At 52.1% G+C, this 12,609-nt stretch overlaps 2 protein-coding genes across 2 annotated transcripts; one reads left to right on the top strand and one right to left on the bottom strand.

Annotated features, from left to right (window-relative positions):
• Positions 1-1,783: 1,783 nt before the first annotated feature.
• On the bottom strand, positions 1,784-12,265 carry AEN (apoptosis enhancing nuclease). Its single transcript, XM_057725190.1, has 4 exons — positions 12,192-12,265; positions 6,920-7,514; positions 4,313-4,513; positions 1,784-3,709 (listed from the first exon to the last, which is right to left on the bottom strand). Exons 2-4 carry the CDS (start codon positions 7,457-7,459, stop codon positions 3,473-3,475), a joined length of 978 nt encoding a protein of 325 aa, XP_057581173.1. The 5' UTR covers positions 7,460-7,514; positions 12,192-12,265; the 3' UTR covers positions 1,784-3,472.
• On the top strand, positions 10,581-12,376 carry LOC130844502 (proline-rich protein HaeIII subfamily 1-like). Its single transcript, XM_057720720.1, has 2 exons — positions 10,581-10,616; positions 11,876-12,376. The coding sequence occupies exons 1-2, from the start codon at positions 10,581-10,583 to the stop codon at positions 12,374-12,376; spliced, it is 537 nt and encodes a 178-aa protein (XP_057576703.1).
• The last annotated feature ends 233 nt before the right edge of the window (positions 12,377-12,609 follow it).

Raw genomic sequence — 12,609 nt, 5'->3', positions numbered from 1 at the left:
GGGGGCCCCCAGCACCTGGAACACTGCCTGGATCACACTGAATTTGTTTCAAATGTATTGTGTGCTCTGAGGTTGGACACGGGCACTGCTGAGTAACAGCTTAGACCAGGAATCCCTGACCCCAGCCAGGGGGGTGGGCTGGGGATTTCCTAGTGGTGATGCTTCCCAGGTTTAACGGATGTCACTCATTGGTCAGACCGAGTCCACAAATTTCCTTGGGTCAAGAGGAAAGCGAGTCACTCAGGGTAAACCTCTCTCAGCCTTACAAGACACCATCCGGCCTGTTGGGCCACCTGCAGTGCCTGTAGCAGGTTCAAAGGTTGCCACTGTGTGGCGTTCTCTGAGCCCCCGGCACAGGGCACAGGCTGAGTGGATGACTCCTAACGGTGGGTCAGATAACCTCTCACTACAGGCAACCTGCCCTTTGAAATCCAGTTCAACTGTCTCCAACCTCAGCGGGTCATGTACCCCTAAAATGTGTATGTGTATTTCTAAATTATATACCACAGATGGAACCACTTCAGTCAAATATCAGCAACTTCATGTGGTTCAACTTAAAACATGTCAAACTGTGCTAATGGAATATATTTTTAAGAACACAGACATAAAAAGAATGAGTTAAAAATAAACTATATACCAATAAATACGTGAAAAAGATGCTCAACGTTGCTAATCACCAGGGAAATGCAAGTCAAAACCACAAAGAGGTTATCACCTCACACCTGTCAGAATGGCTATTATCAAAATGACCACAAATAAGTGTTGGTGAGAATATGGAGAAATTGGAACCCTACTGCCCTGTTGGTAGGAATGTAAAATGGTGCAGCCACTGTAAAACAGTATGGCGATTCCTCAAAAAAAAGAAATACAGGGAATTCCCTGGCAGTCCAGTGGTTAGGACTCGAGCTTTCACTGCTGTGGGCCTGGATTCAATCCCTGGTAGCGGGGGAAACTAAGATCCCACAAGCCACAGCGTGGTCAAAAAAAAGAAACACAATTACTGTGATTCTGCACTCCCACTTCTGGGTATACACCCAAAAGCACTGAGAGCAGGGTCCTGGAGAGACACAGCAGCATTGCTCACAACAGCCAACAGGGAGAAGTAACCCAAACGTCTGTTGATGTATGGCTGGATGGGTGAACAAAAAGTGTCATACACTGTGTAGCCTTAAAATGGAAGGAAATTGTGACACATACTACAACCTCAGAGACGAACTCTGAGGACATGAAGTGAAATAAGCCAGACACAAAAAATCAAATACTGTAGGATTCCACTTACATGAGGTACCTAATCAAATTCATAAAAACAGAAAGAGCGGTAGTTGCCAGGAGTGGGAAGGAGGAGGGGATGAGAAGTTATTGTTTAATGAGTACAGAGTTTCAGTTTTGCAAGATAAAACAGTTCAGGAGACAAGTTGCACAACAATGAATGCATTTAACACTACTTTACCCTTAAAAATGGTTAAGAAGGTAAATTTTATGCTGTGTATTTTATATTTAAAACTACAAAGATTTTTTTTAAGATAAAGAAAGTGAACACACAGCTTCAAAGAGAAACAAGTTTAATAAACTTGTGCTCTATAATGGGGAGTTATAAGATTTTCAAAAATAAATGGTATAAATTCTGTAGCTCTAATATTTTCTTGCCACGTCCCAAAGCATCATCTTGAAAGCCACCGACATCAAAGGCCAAAGCACCCAGCAAGACTCAGTGCCCCAGCGTCCCCACAACCCCTCCACCAAGCCACCCTCCCACCTCAGCTGGAGAATTCAAAAAGGCCACTTCCCCCACTTTTCCACTTGAGTTTTATTCCAGAACAGTTTTACAACAAAGCTGATTTTAAACCCAGTACATCTCCCCACTACTAACAGCTCCATCCTTCCTCAACCCACAGACCAAAGAACCAAAGCTACTGCTCAGCTGTGAGTGTGGCATCAGCTACAGATTTTTAAGGAACCTAAAACAAAGTCCTGGAACCAGGCCAGTGGTGGGCAGTGACTCAGCCAGCTCCCAGAACAAGTTCGCAGTTCTGTGGTTTCAATAATGTCTTTCCCTTCCTGGCCTTGGCTGTTTTGCTCAGACTGAGATGAAATCCATGCAGTGCAGGGCAGTGAGAGCCCGGAACCTCCAAATTGCCCTCAGTGGCCAGTGCCCCACCTGCTGGAACAGCCATGAGGACAGTGCTGTCTGGGCCAGAGCCACTCAACCCCAGGGGGTATTCAGCTGTTACCCAGAAGAGCCTAACGCTGATCCTTAAAGAAAACACAGCTGCCCGCACTAACCTCACTCACACTGACCTCGGCTTGCTGGGTGCCAGGCCCTGGGCCAAACACTCAACTCCTCATCCCCCTAACAGCCCTGTGAGGTAGGTGGAATCATTACCCCCATTTTACAGATGAGAGGACAGACTCCAGCGTGACGTCGCACACTTGCCTGAGTCTCAAGGCTATTGAGGGGTGAGCAAAGATGAGGCTCAAAAGTTCTGCGTGACCTGAGCCCTGGGTTACCCCAATGTCCCCAAACTGCCCCCTAGGAAACAAGGAAAAAGGGGTAGGGGAGGAATCCTGACAGAGGACATTTTTAGAGACTTGGAGAAAACCCAGCCCACCCGAGTGCAGGCACAACTGCACAGCCGTCGATGCCCAGCCCGACCCCAGTGGACCCGCCCTCTGCTCCCCTACAGACCCGGGGCCTTGCTCTTAATACATAAAGACCCCTGTGGGCAATTCTGCACGGGGGTCCCAGAATTCAAGCGGCTGTCTTGTTTCTCAGACCTTTGCTTAAGAGAACCTAGTGCTGGGTGGGCAGGAGGAATGCCTGACTTGGGTCAAGATACATAGGCCAGTCCCCACCCAAAGCTTATCTGCCTTCCCTCCTCCCAGAACAGTAGTGCCTGGTGACTCCTGGTGGGGAGCAAGTGAGGACCCAGCTCCCCACGAGCTGTGGTCTCTGCTACTCCATTGTGCCCTGGCGGTTCCTGCGATGGCTACAGCCAGAGATCCACTTCTGAGAGAAAGGGACAAAATGATCCTTGAGTGGCCTTAACTCTAGCTTCAGGGTGGATTTACTCTCCTGAAAGTGACTCTGGAGGAAGAGGTAGGTGACAACAGGAAGAGAACTTTACCCCAGGTTACTGGGTTGAGATAAGGGAACTCTTGAATATTGACACCCCCACCCATTACCCCCAAGGAGGGAGACAGTATCCCTCTGGAGAGCACAGCATGGGGGTGGGGAAGGTCAGTGACCTCTGGGACGTCTGTTGGCGCATTCCCTACTCCTGCTGGGCTCTAGCAGGCAGCCCACCTATCATTTTCATGGTGTCTATAAAGTGCCATTAGCAAAACCACAGAGGGGAGGCGAGGACTGTGCTCTGGGCAGATGGTCCCAATGCTTTAGACCCTGGGGGTCCCTGGCAGCATCCTGCCCCAGCCACGTGCCTGGCCCCCAGCCCCCACGGGAACCTCTCCTCCCTCACTCCCTTCTGCCCAGCGCCTCCCCCATTCCTCTGCTGGTGCCCTGGGCCAGGTCCTCTGGCCAGTACTGGTCCTCCATGTACTGCTCCATGTCCGTGCTGCTGTCAGGTTCTCTGTCCTCAGGGTGGGGCCGGAGGCTGCCGGCCTCCTGCTGTTCCCACTGCACCTCCACCAGCCGGTAGAGCTCCATGGCCGTCACGGCGTCTTCCACTGACGAGTGCCCGTGCTGGCCCACCTGCAGATGAGAGCCCATGCATCACTGCCGCATCCTGGGGGGGGCCCAGCACCCCGAGCTGTGTCCAGGCCCAGGGATACACACTCTCAGAATTCCGATGTACAGCCTGGTAGTGAGAAGGGCATGGGTCCTAGTCACACAGGACAGCACTGGAATCCCAGCTGTACCGTAAGTTGTCTCTCTTGCTTCTCAGAGCCTGTTCCCTCAAATATAAAACCTGGTTAAAAATCCCTGCTTCAAAGGCTTGAGGAGCAGATGGAATAATGCATGTGAAGCACAGCAGGAGCCAGAGGGACCAGCTGCCCCCGACCGAAGGCTCCACCTCTGGTTGCAGGAGATGGGGTGCTGCATGCAAATGTGGAGACAGAGCCAGGAACTGGGTGGGAGACTGATCTGAAAAAGAGCAGCTGGGAGGGTGTGGCTGCCTGTCACAAAGCACTGGGGGAGGAGGATGTGGAGAGAAAAGACCCAGGGCTGTGTGTGCAAGCGGGAGCCCCAGGACCAGGACTGGGAGGCTGGAGGCACACCCCACTGCCTGGCCACGGCCCGGCTGGCATGGAGGCCAGGCCCTTTTGCTCCCCCAGCTCCTCCTGCACCACGCACCTGGATTTTTTTGTGCAGCAGCTGCAGGGCCAGGTCCTTGAGAGAGACGCGGGTCCGGGTGTGAAGGCCGGGCTGGCTGAGGAGGTTGGGGACGTAAGTGGTATCCCGGGTCTGGCCCCGAGGGTGGACGTACTTGAGGGCCTGGAAGTCATTGTGCAGAGCGTGCCCCACCAGCAGCTTGCCCTTCAGGAGCTTGAGGATCTGTGAGCAGAGAAGGAGTCACGGAGGCCCCACTGTCAGACAGGCATGAGACATATCCCGACACCCTGAGCAGTGGGTGCAGGGCCCCTCTGGAGGGAGGCGCATGCAGGTGCAACCCTGGGCGCCACAGTCAACCACGCTGCCCCGAGTTTGAATCCAGACCCTCTATTCACGACTCACTATAATCAGGGGGCTGCTTAAGCTCCCCCTGCACCTGCAAACGGGGAAGCTGGCCACGGCGTTGGTGGGATGGTCGTGAGCATTAAGGGGCTCTGGGATGCGTAAGTTACCCAATACAAGCATTCTTTCCTGTAGGCACACACTCTTCTCTCTCAGCCCGGAAGACCTCACCAGCCCCCACCCCCCAACTCTCCCACCAACTCCTCTCACTGCAGGTCTCAGCTTACACAGCAGGAGTCCTCCCCCCATCACCATCAGGACCCCCACTGTTCACTCCTTTGGGGGGGATTCACATTTTTTAAGTACACATTCAGCTCCACATGGCCTGTCCAGCTGCCCCCCCCAAGGTAAGCTCATGGTAACAGGCAGGGACCATGTGTGCTTGGACTAGTGATGCTCAGTGACAGCTCAGCACACAGGAGGGGTCAGGGTGAAGTCACAGAACTGTGCCAGGCACTAGAGACATATCGCCAATGGCAGCTTTTACAGCATTAAGGGAACAGTCCTTGTCTTCAGGATTCTCTCCCTGGGCTGCTCTGCTGTACAGGACTCCTGTTCCTCACCCTTGACACCTGCTCTCTGGCCCAGGTCTGACCATCTGCACGATGCGCACCTGTCTCTCCTGCCTTCCGCCCTCCTCAAGCCCCAGGGAGGCCACATCCAGGGCCGCGGGCCTGCAAATGCCTCGAGCCCTCTTCACTGAGCTTGCGTCTCCTGATCACCCGCCTCCAGCCTCCCACAGCCGCCTCTGCTGGCCATGCACGGTTTATCGCTAAACTCAGCCTTCACAGCGTGTGGACAAGATGCATTTAGACTTTAGAGGTAGAGACGGGCTACCCACTCTAGTCACTCCCTCACACACACCCACATAAGCCATGTGGCGGGAAGGGACACTCCGCACTGGTTCAGAGTCTGGGCAGATCAAACATGGTCCTGCTCTTGGCAGGCCGAGGGAAGCACCAGGGCGCTGGAGGGTTTGCCACCTGCCTCCCTTCCTGCTGCTTCTATTCCTGATCAGCCTGCTTGATAAATAACCTTTTGAAAGAAATGCTTACACTGTATCTTATGTGAAAAAGATACAAGATGGCATATCAGTGTTTCTTAAATGTACCTTACCCCAAGATTAAACTAGAAACGTTAAGCAGTTCTGCTACACTTGGATTGAAAATGCAAAATGTTCCAACGTGGTTGATAAAATAGGATGTGGTCTGAGAATAATGCAAATTCCCCCTTGAGAAACACTAAGTGAATGCAGAAACCACAGCCAGCTGAGCAGAGCCACTGGGGAGTCCAGAAAGTGACCACGCCTCACACGTCTACCAGCCAGCTTAGTTCAGCTGTGCGCTGCCCGCAACTGGCTTCCCACTTCCTGGTAACTCCCTCACCCCTCCCACAGCACAAGCCGCCACCCTCCTGACACCCACTTCCCCAAGGGCTCCAGGTCTTTTCAAGGCAAAGCGCCATACTTATCAGTGAATTTATGCGTTTCTTAACCACTGAACCTCTGCAAAACTGTGCTCCTGCTGTTATTGGGTTTCCATCTTATTTTTGGGGTGTCACCGATGAAGGTTTTTAAGCATCGTGTCCCTAACTCCTTTTTCCCCATCAGCTCTGGGGTTTTTATCATGCAAGTCTGCACAGCATGATGGCTTTTAGGAACGCACACATAAGAGCCCTCCCAAGGCCTAGAGACCTACAGGATCAGAATCTCTACCGAGGGGTCTGAGGACAAGGACCCAAGACTGTTAATAAGGATTTAGGTGTTTCCTATGTTTGAGGACATCTGGAAGTTCCTGGCATGTTAGTGTGATCCTAACCACTAACTAATTTTTTTCAAAGCAATGAAAAACACTAAAAATACATACATACATATATACAGATATATATATATATAAACAGCTGAAAGTGATAGCACTGTGTGCTGTACAAATTTTACGCAGACATGTAGAACTTTTATAACAGAAAAGAAAATGTGGAGGGTAAGCTGTTTCACATCTTACAGTCAGCGCAGCCTTTCCACAAACACCATCACATGGGACACCCCAGCAATCCTTCCGTGCAGGTAGGGCAGGATTTCTATTCCCTCTTTTCTATGGAGAGGAAACCTGCAGAAACTAAGTAACTTTCCCAAGGTCTCTCGCTTCCAGTGGCTAAGTGTTGCCTTAGACCCAGGGCTGCTCTTCCCAGCCCATCACACCAACCCAAAGCCCCCCACCCTGACCTCACCTCTTTCTGGGCCACCTGGAAGGGGATGGCCTTGCGCATGTGCTGCCGGGTGATGCCACTCCAGCGAGTGCGGTAGTCCACGATGGGCATCTCAGGCCGGATGTACTTGTCGTAGAGGACCTCGCCGTAGTAACTCACCACAGAGCAGCGGGCCAGCTCACTCACCCGCCCTCGGGGTCCTGTGCCCACCATCTCACAGTCGATAGCCACGCACTTGCTGGGCAATGGCCCAGCAGATTCCCTGGGGGTGGGCTTTCTGCTGCACGGGGCACCTCCAGATTCAGCCCTTGGACGCTGCCTCACACTGCTGGCGGCTTCCGTGCCGGGCGCTGCCCGTGACGGCATGGGCTGTGGGGAGGATCCTGGCTCCAGGCATGTGCTCAGCAGCCCCTGCTCCTGTAGCAAGGCCTTCCGTGCCATGAACCGCTGGTGCTGTCGGCTCTTCCTCTTGTGTTTCCTCCGCAGCACATCCTTGGCACTCGGGCTGGCCAAGGAAGGGCACAGGCACTGGGCAGACTCAGGAGCTTCCCGGGGTACCATCCCAATCAGCTCACCATTCAGGGCCTGGGAGGTAATCTGCCAATGGGGCAGCAGCCTGGGGAGAGAAGACATAGGGCAGAGGGGCTGGGTGAGGAGTGTGCCAGGCCAGTCCTGCGCCTCCATCCCTCCCTCCCTGCAGTGCTCTCCCTACTGCTAGGCTGCCCCAGAACCCTCACGTTTTCTCAGGATCCCAGCAGACAGGAGTCAAGGACCTATTTTAATAATAATTGCACTCATACAGTCAATACAACCTGCAAAACCACTGTTTTAAGTACTTTACGTGGAATCGCTCAATCTTTCCAACAACTTGAACAAAACGTTATTATCCTCATATTACAGGCACAAAAACTGGGGCATAGAGGTTAAGTAACTCGATCAATTAATAAACAAAGGCTGATGTGAACCCAGAATCCATGCTCTCAACCTCCAAGCCACAGCTTACCTCCAATACTGCTAGCATCAAAAATTTTTAGACAGTTATGGTTATAAGAAAATAAAGGTTACAGAAACGGTATACATATGAAATCCTATTTTAAAAAACAAAAACTTTATGAAATGTGAAGGCACAGACCCACAGCAGAACCTGGAGAAACTATTTCACAGGAAGCCCACAATAGTTGTATTTTTGGTATGTGTTAAAACCAAAATAATGTAATCTACCAAATGACTTTCTAATTCACTCATCACAACACTGTCTACAAACATTTCAAAACAGTTGGACATGTAGTTTAATCACGGAAGCCTATAGGCACTGGTGTGCTGGTAAGCCAGCTCAACTCTAATAAAAAAGAAACAAAAAGCCCTGATCTATAGTGCTGCAGATTTCTGTGGTACCTCCCACAAGCTCTCCGTCCCTGAAAGCTGGAAATGTCTGATGTTCACATGAGTTTGCAAATTCCATGCAATAAGGCCAGCATCTTCCCAACAGTGAAGGATGTAGTTTGGGAAGCCTCAGCTGGTACGTTTTGAACAGACCAGAAAACTGGCACTTTGAAACAGGCAGAGCAGGGGCTAACGCAGCTCTGTATAAGTTACCTAATCGCTGAGCTTCAGGTTCTTTGTGTGTAAAATGGCCGTACTAGCCTTCCCGTGTGAAGAGGAAATGGCAAAATCCATGTGTGCTAGGATCTGCGTATGTTTTTTAACTGATCATTATTTTTTATTATTTTTTAATTCTATTGAAGTATAGTTGATTTACGTGTCAATTTCTGCTGTACAGCAAAGTGACTCAGTTATACATACATATACATTCTTTTTCAGATTCTTTTCCATCTACTAACCCCAAACTCCCAATCCTTCCCTCCCACACCCTATTTTTTATTAAGAATACGAACTATTACAGTCATTTGGCTCATTAATCTGTCTTTAGTCAAGACTATATACTTTGATGTAGCCTTTAAAATCTTTACAGGTGACCAATTTTAGTTGCATCTGTATTCATGGAAATGCTATTTCCTAGTACATCTGGATAAAATTTAGCTGCTCATCCTTAACTCCTGAATCAACTACTCTTAACAGGAACAAGGGGATTTTCTGTGCAGTCAGCAGTGTCATATCCCAGGGTTCCCTTGGTTAGTGTATATTTGGATTGTGGCCAAATCCCCATTAAACTGCATATCTGCATATATTATATACTCCCTGTATAAATATATATGTGTGTGCACACACACACATATTAAAGGACTTTATCTTTTTATTGTTTGCCTTTTAACAATTTGCTTTTTTACCTTATTTATTTGCTTGTTTGTTTGTTTGCTTTTGGCTGTGCAGCTTGCAGGATCTTAGTTCCCCAAACAGGGATTGAACTGGAGCCATGGCAGTGGAAACGCCGAGTACTAACCATTGGACCGCTGGGGAAATCCCTCCCTGCATATATTATATGCTCCCTTTCCCACAGAGAGGTGAAGTCTCCTGCTCATGGCTGGTAACCAGTTCTTCCCAGGCCAGGGCTGCCTCAGCCTAGACTCACTGACCCCTCCCAACCCACAGACCTTCCTCCTGCCTCTCTTCCCACTCATATCCCTCCTACATTTTCTACATTCTCCAGGAAGCCCTTCTGGAACAATCACCCGCGGTTGCACAGCCCTACACTCTCTACATTCTCCAGGAAGCCCTTCTGGAACAATCACCCGGGGATGCACAGCCCTACACTCTCTACATTCTCCAGGAAGCCCTTCTGGAACAATCACTCAGGGTTGCACAGCCCTACACTCTCTACATTCTCCAGGAAGCCCTTCTGGAACAATCACCCGGGTTGCACAGCCCAGTGCCACACTGAGGCCTCTGGGGTCCCAAATGTGGCAAGTGCTGGGCAGAGTTACAAAGATAGATCCTGGACTTCAAGAGTTTAGTTTCACTGCAGAGACAGAAATGGAGCTGAAGTTGTGTGAAGGGCTGTGTGAGAAATGCCAGGGATGCAAGACAGGCTGAAGGGGTTAAGTCTGCATGATGGTGGAACCACAGCCCTTCAGGTAGAAGGGAGAGGAATTAGTGGCCATGTTAAGGGCAAAGGCCTGAAAGAAATACCCCAGGAGTGAGGAAGGGTCCACCCGCAGACTGATGCCATTTGGGGGTAAGGCACATGGTGGGCGTGGCTGCAGGAACTGCCCCTCTCTTCTTTTTACCACTCAACCTGCTGTCCACACTCTGGGAAGCCCATCACACTTTGGTGGCTTTTCCTACCTCAAGCTGGTGTCCCTATACTAGTCTCGGCTGGTCAAGGGGGGGGGCCCCAGAGGCTCCTAGGGAGGTCACTGAAATATGGCACAACAGCCCTGACCCTGGATATTTACAGTCTAACTGGGGAGCAAAAGAAGTTCACCCCTCTTTGCTCTGACAGCACACTCAGAGAATTCACGGCACTCTTCAAAGTCAAAAGTTACATACAGCCTACCTCAGAGCACTCTGAAGGCAGGCACAGTCTTATTTGTCTGTGTCTCTTCCCCTACAGGCAGCCCAGGACCTGGCATGGAGCGGATCCTCTCCAGAAGCTGACACCAGGCCTGCTATCTGCCAGACTGTGGGGACTACAGAGCTGGAGGTGACCATATCATCAGGCAACTCTGCTTTGGTCAGGAGAGAGATAGTCAGAAACTTACAAGGTGTGCCCAGGATGGGAGCGATGGACAAAGGACCTGAGCCTGAGTCACCAGGCCAGGTATTTGAAAAGCAGAAGTGCTAGGTCAGAGAAGGCCTAGCAGTGGAGGGGATACTTTGAAAGGTTTCAGAAAGGTCTGCCAGGCAGCCCAGGAAGGGAAGGGCATCCACACAGAGAAAAACTCAGACACAAAGTCCAGGAGGCAAAGCATATCCTTTAAGGGAAAGCAAGGCATTTGATGCAGCAACTGGAAAGCAAGGAGGTAAGAGGCGAGGAGATGGGTGCAGTGAGGACAGTGAGAGAGAACTGCTCCTGGAGAGTGGTAAAAGTCTGGGCTAAACCCAAAGGTGGATGGGAACCATCGATCTCCCTTTGGGAGAAAGGCACAGGATCACAACTGCCTATAGGAAGAGACCTGGAGAAAGACCATACAAATCTGCGCAATAGCAGCAGAGACTAAGAGAAATGGGAGGGAAGATGAATTGCCATTTGGTGATGCCTGGGCCAGGCGGGGGCACAGTGACCCATCCTGTTAGGGTTGGTAGCCTGCCTGACTCCACTGGCAAGGTTTCAAAGAAGCCAGAAATTAGGATCCTTGAGAAAAAAGGCCTCTGCTGCCCCATGTTCCAAGAAATGAAAGTAGTCCTCTTGTACACACCCTGACCTAGCCCACACGTCAGAACCAACAATTAATCATCCAGGGCACACCTCTCTCATCCTGGGCCCCCACGTGGAGCTCAGTGAGGCTCGGGAGAAGTTTCACTCAAATAACAAGTGTTTCGGTGAGGCAAACAAATCTCTCTCCAGCCCAGAACCAGCACTTTGAATCAGCAGCCACCAGGCCTTTGGGCAATGGTCCCTAAGTCAGAACCCCCAGTGGCCTAAGGGCCACCAACCTGCTGCTGGCTGATCAGGAAGGTGGGCCGTTCTAGACCCTGCTCTGACACCAAAGAGCTAGATCAACCGGACCAAGGCACTGTCTCCTAACCTAAAACGAGGGTTTATTAAATCCAGCACTGAACTGAGTTAGCGGCTTCCCCAAAGCAGTTCATGATCAGAAACAATTAAGACGTCTGTTTAAAAGGCTGATCTCCAGTCCTACCCCGACAACCTTCGTAACTGCCATTTCGGGAAACTGGGCCTGGAATCTGTATTTCAAAGAGTGCGCGCGCGGCCCCACCCCCTAGCCATGATACTAATAATCGCCCGAGTTTGGGGAAAGCTGGCTGGATAAGATCCCCTGCGCTACTAAAAAGTTCAGGAGACGAGAAACGTCCGAGGGCCCCTCACGGCCTCCCCAGGCCGCCCGCGTTCCCCAGGAGCGACGCGTGGGAGGCCCGGCCTCACCCAGGGAAGGACTGAGGCATCGGTCACTCGCGGGTCGCGGCGGCCGGGCCGACGCCCAGCAGGCCGAGCCCCGTCGCCCAGCGCCACCCGCTCAGGCCCGAGACCCCCGCGCAGGGCGAGACGCGGGCCGGGCGGCGCCCAGGGCCGGGCCTGCGCTCCGCGGGCCCCAGCAGCCGGGCCGCCCCGGCCAGGCGTCCCCCGCCGCCAGCCGAGGGCGGACAGACCCCGGCCGCGGGGCCCCGCCAGCCCGCCCAACCCCGCGACCCCCAGCAGGGCCCCCGAGATCACCTGAAGCCCCGCGAGTCTTCCCACGCCAGCACGTGGCGTCTAGGGAGCCGGCTGCTCCTACAAGCCCGGGCAAGCCCCACTCCGGCCTGCCGCCTATTGGCTCGCTGAACGACAGTGTCCGCCTAAGGCCTCTTCTGATTGGCCGGGAGCCTGGCTCTCCCGCGGGCCGGGGCTCGGGAGCATAAGAGGCGGAGACTCCTAGAGCGGCGTGGTAGGTGCCACAAGCCCGGCCCAGCCCGCGGGAGATTTTAAAGCGGCTGAAGGGCACGGTGGCATCCTCTCGCCAGCGTCCCCTCCCACCTTTGCCAAAAGGCTCCAATCTGTCCCGCTCCCTGGGTCGGGATGTGGGCTCCTAGGAGCTACGTGCCACTGAAGGCAGAATGACTTACAGAGTACACACCCACGTCTGCAGAGTGGG

This window comes from Hippopotamus amphibius, chromosome 2 (genome assembly GCF_030028045.1).
Source record: "Hippopotamus amphibius kiboko isolate mHipAmp2 chromosome 2, mHipAmp2.hap2, whole genome shotgun sequence".
Lineage (NCBI taxonomy): Eukaryota > Metazoa > Chordata > Mammalia > Artiodactyla > Hippopotamidae > Hippopotamus > Hippopotamus amphibius.
The sequence above is the reverse complement of the archived record's forward strand: the minus strand, read 5'-3'. Positions and strand labels throughout refer to the sequence as shown.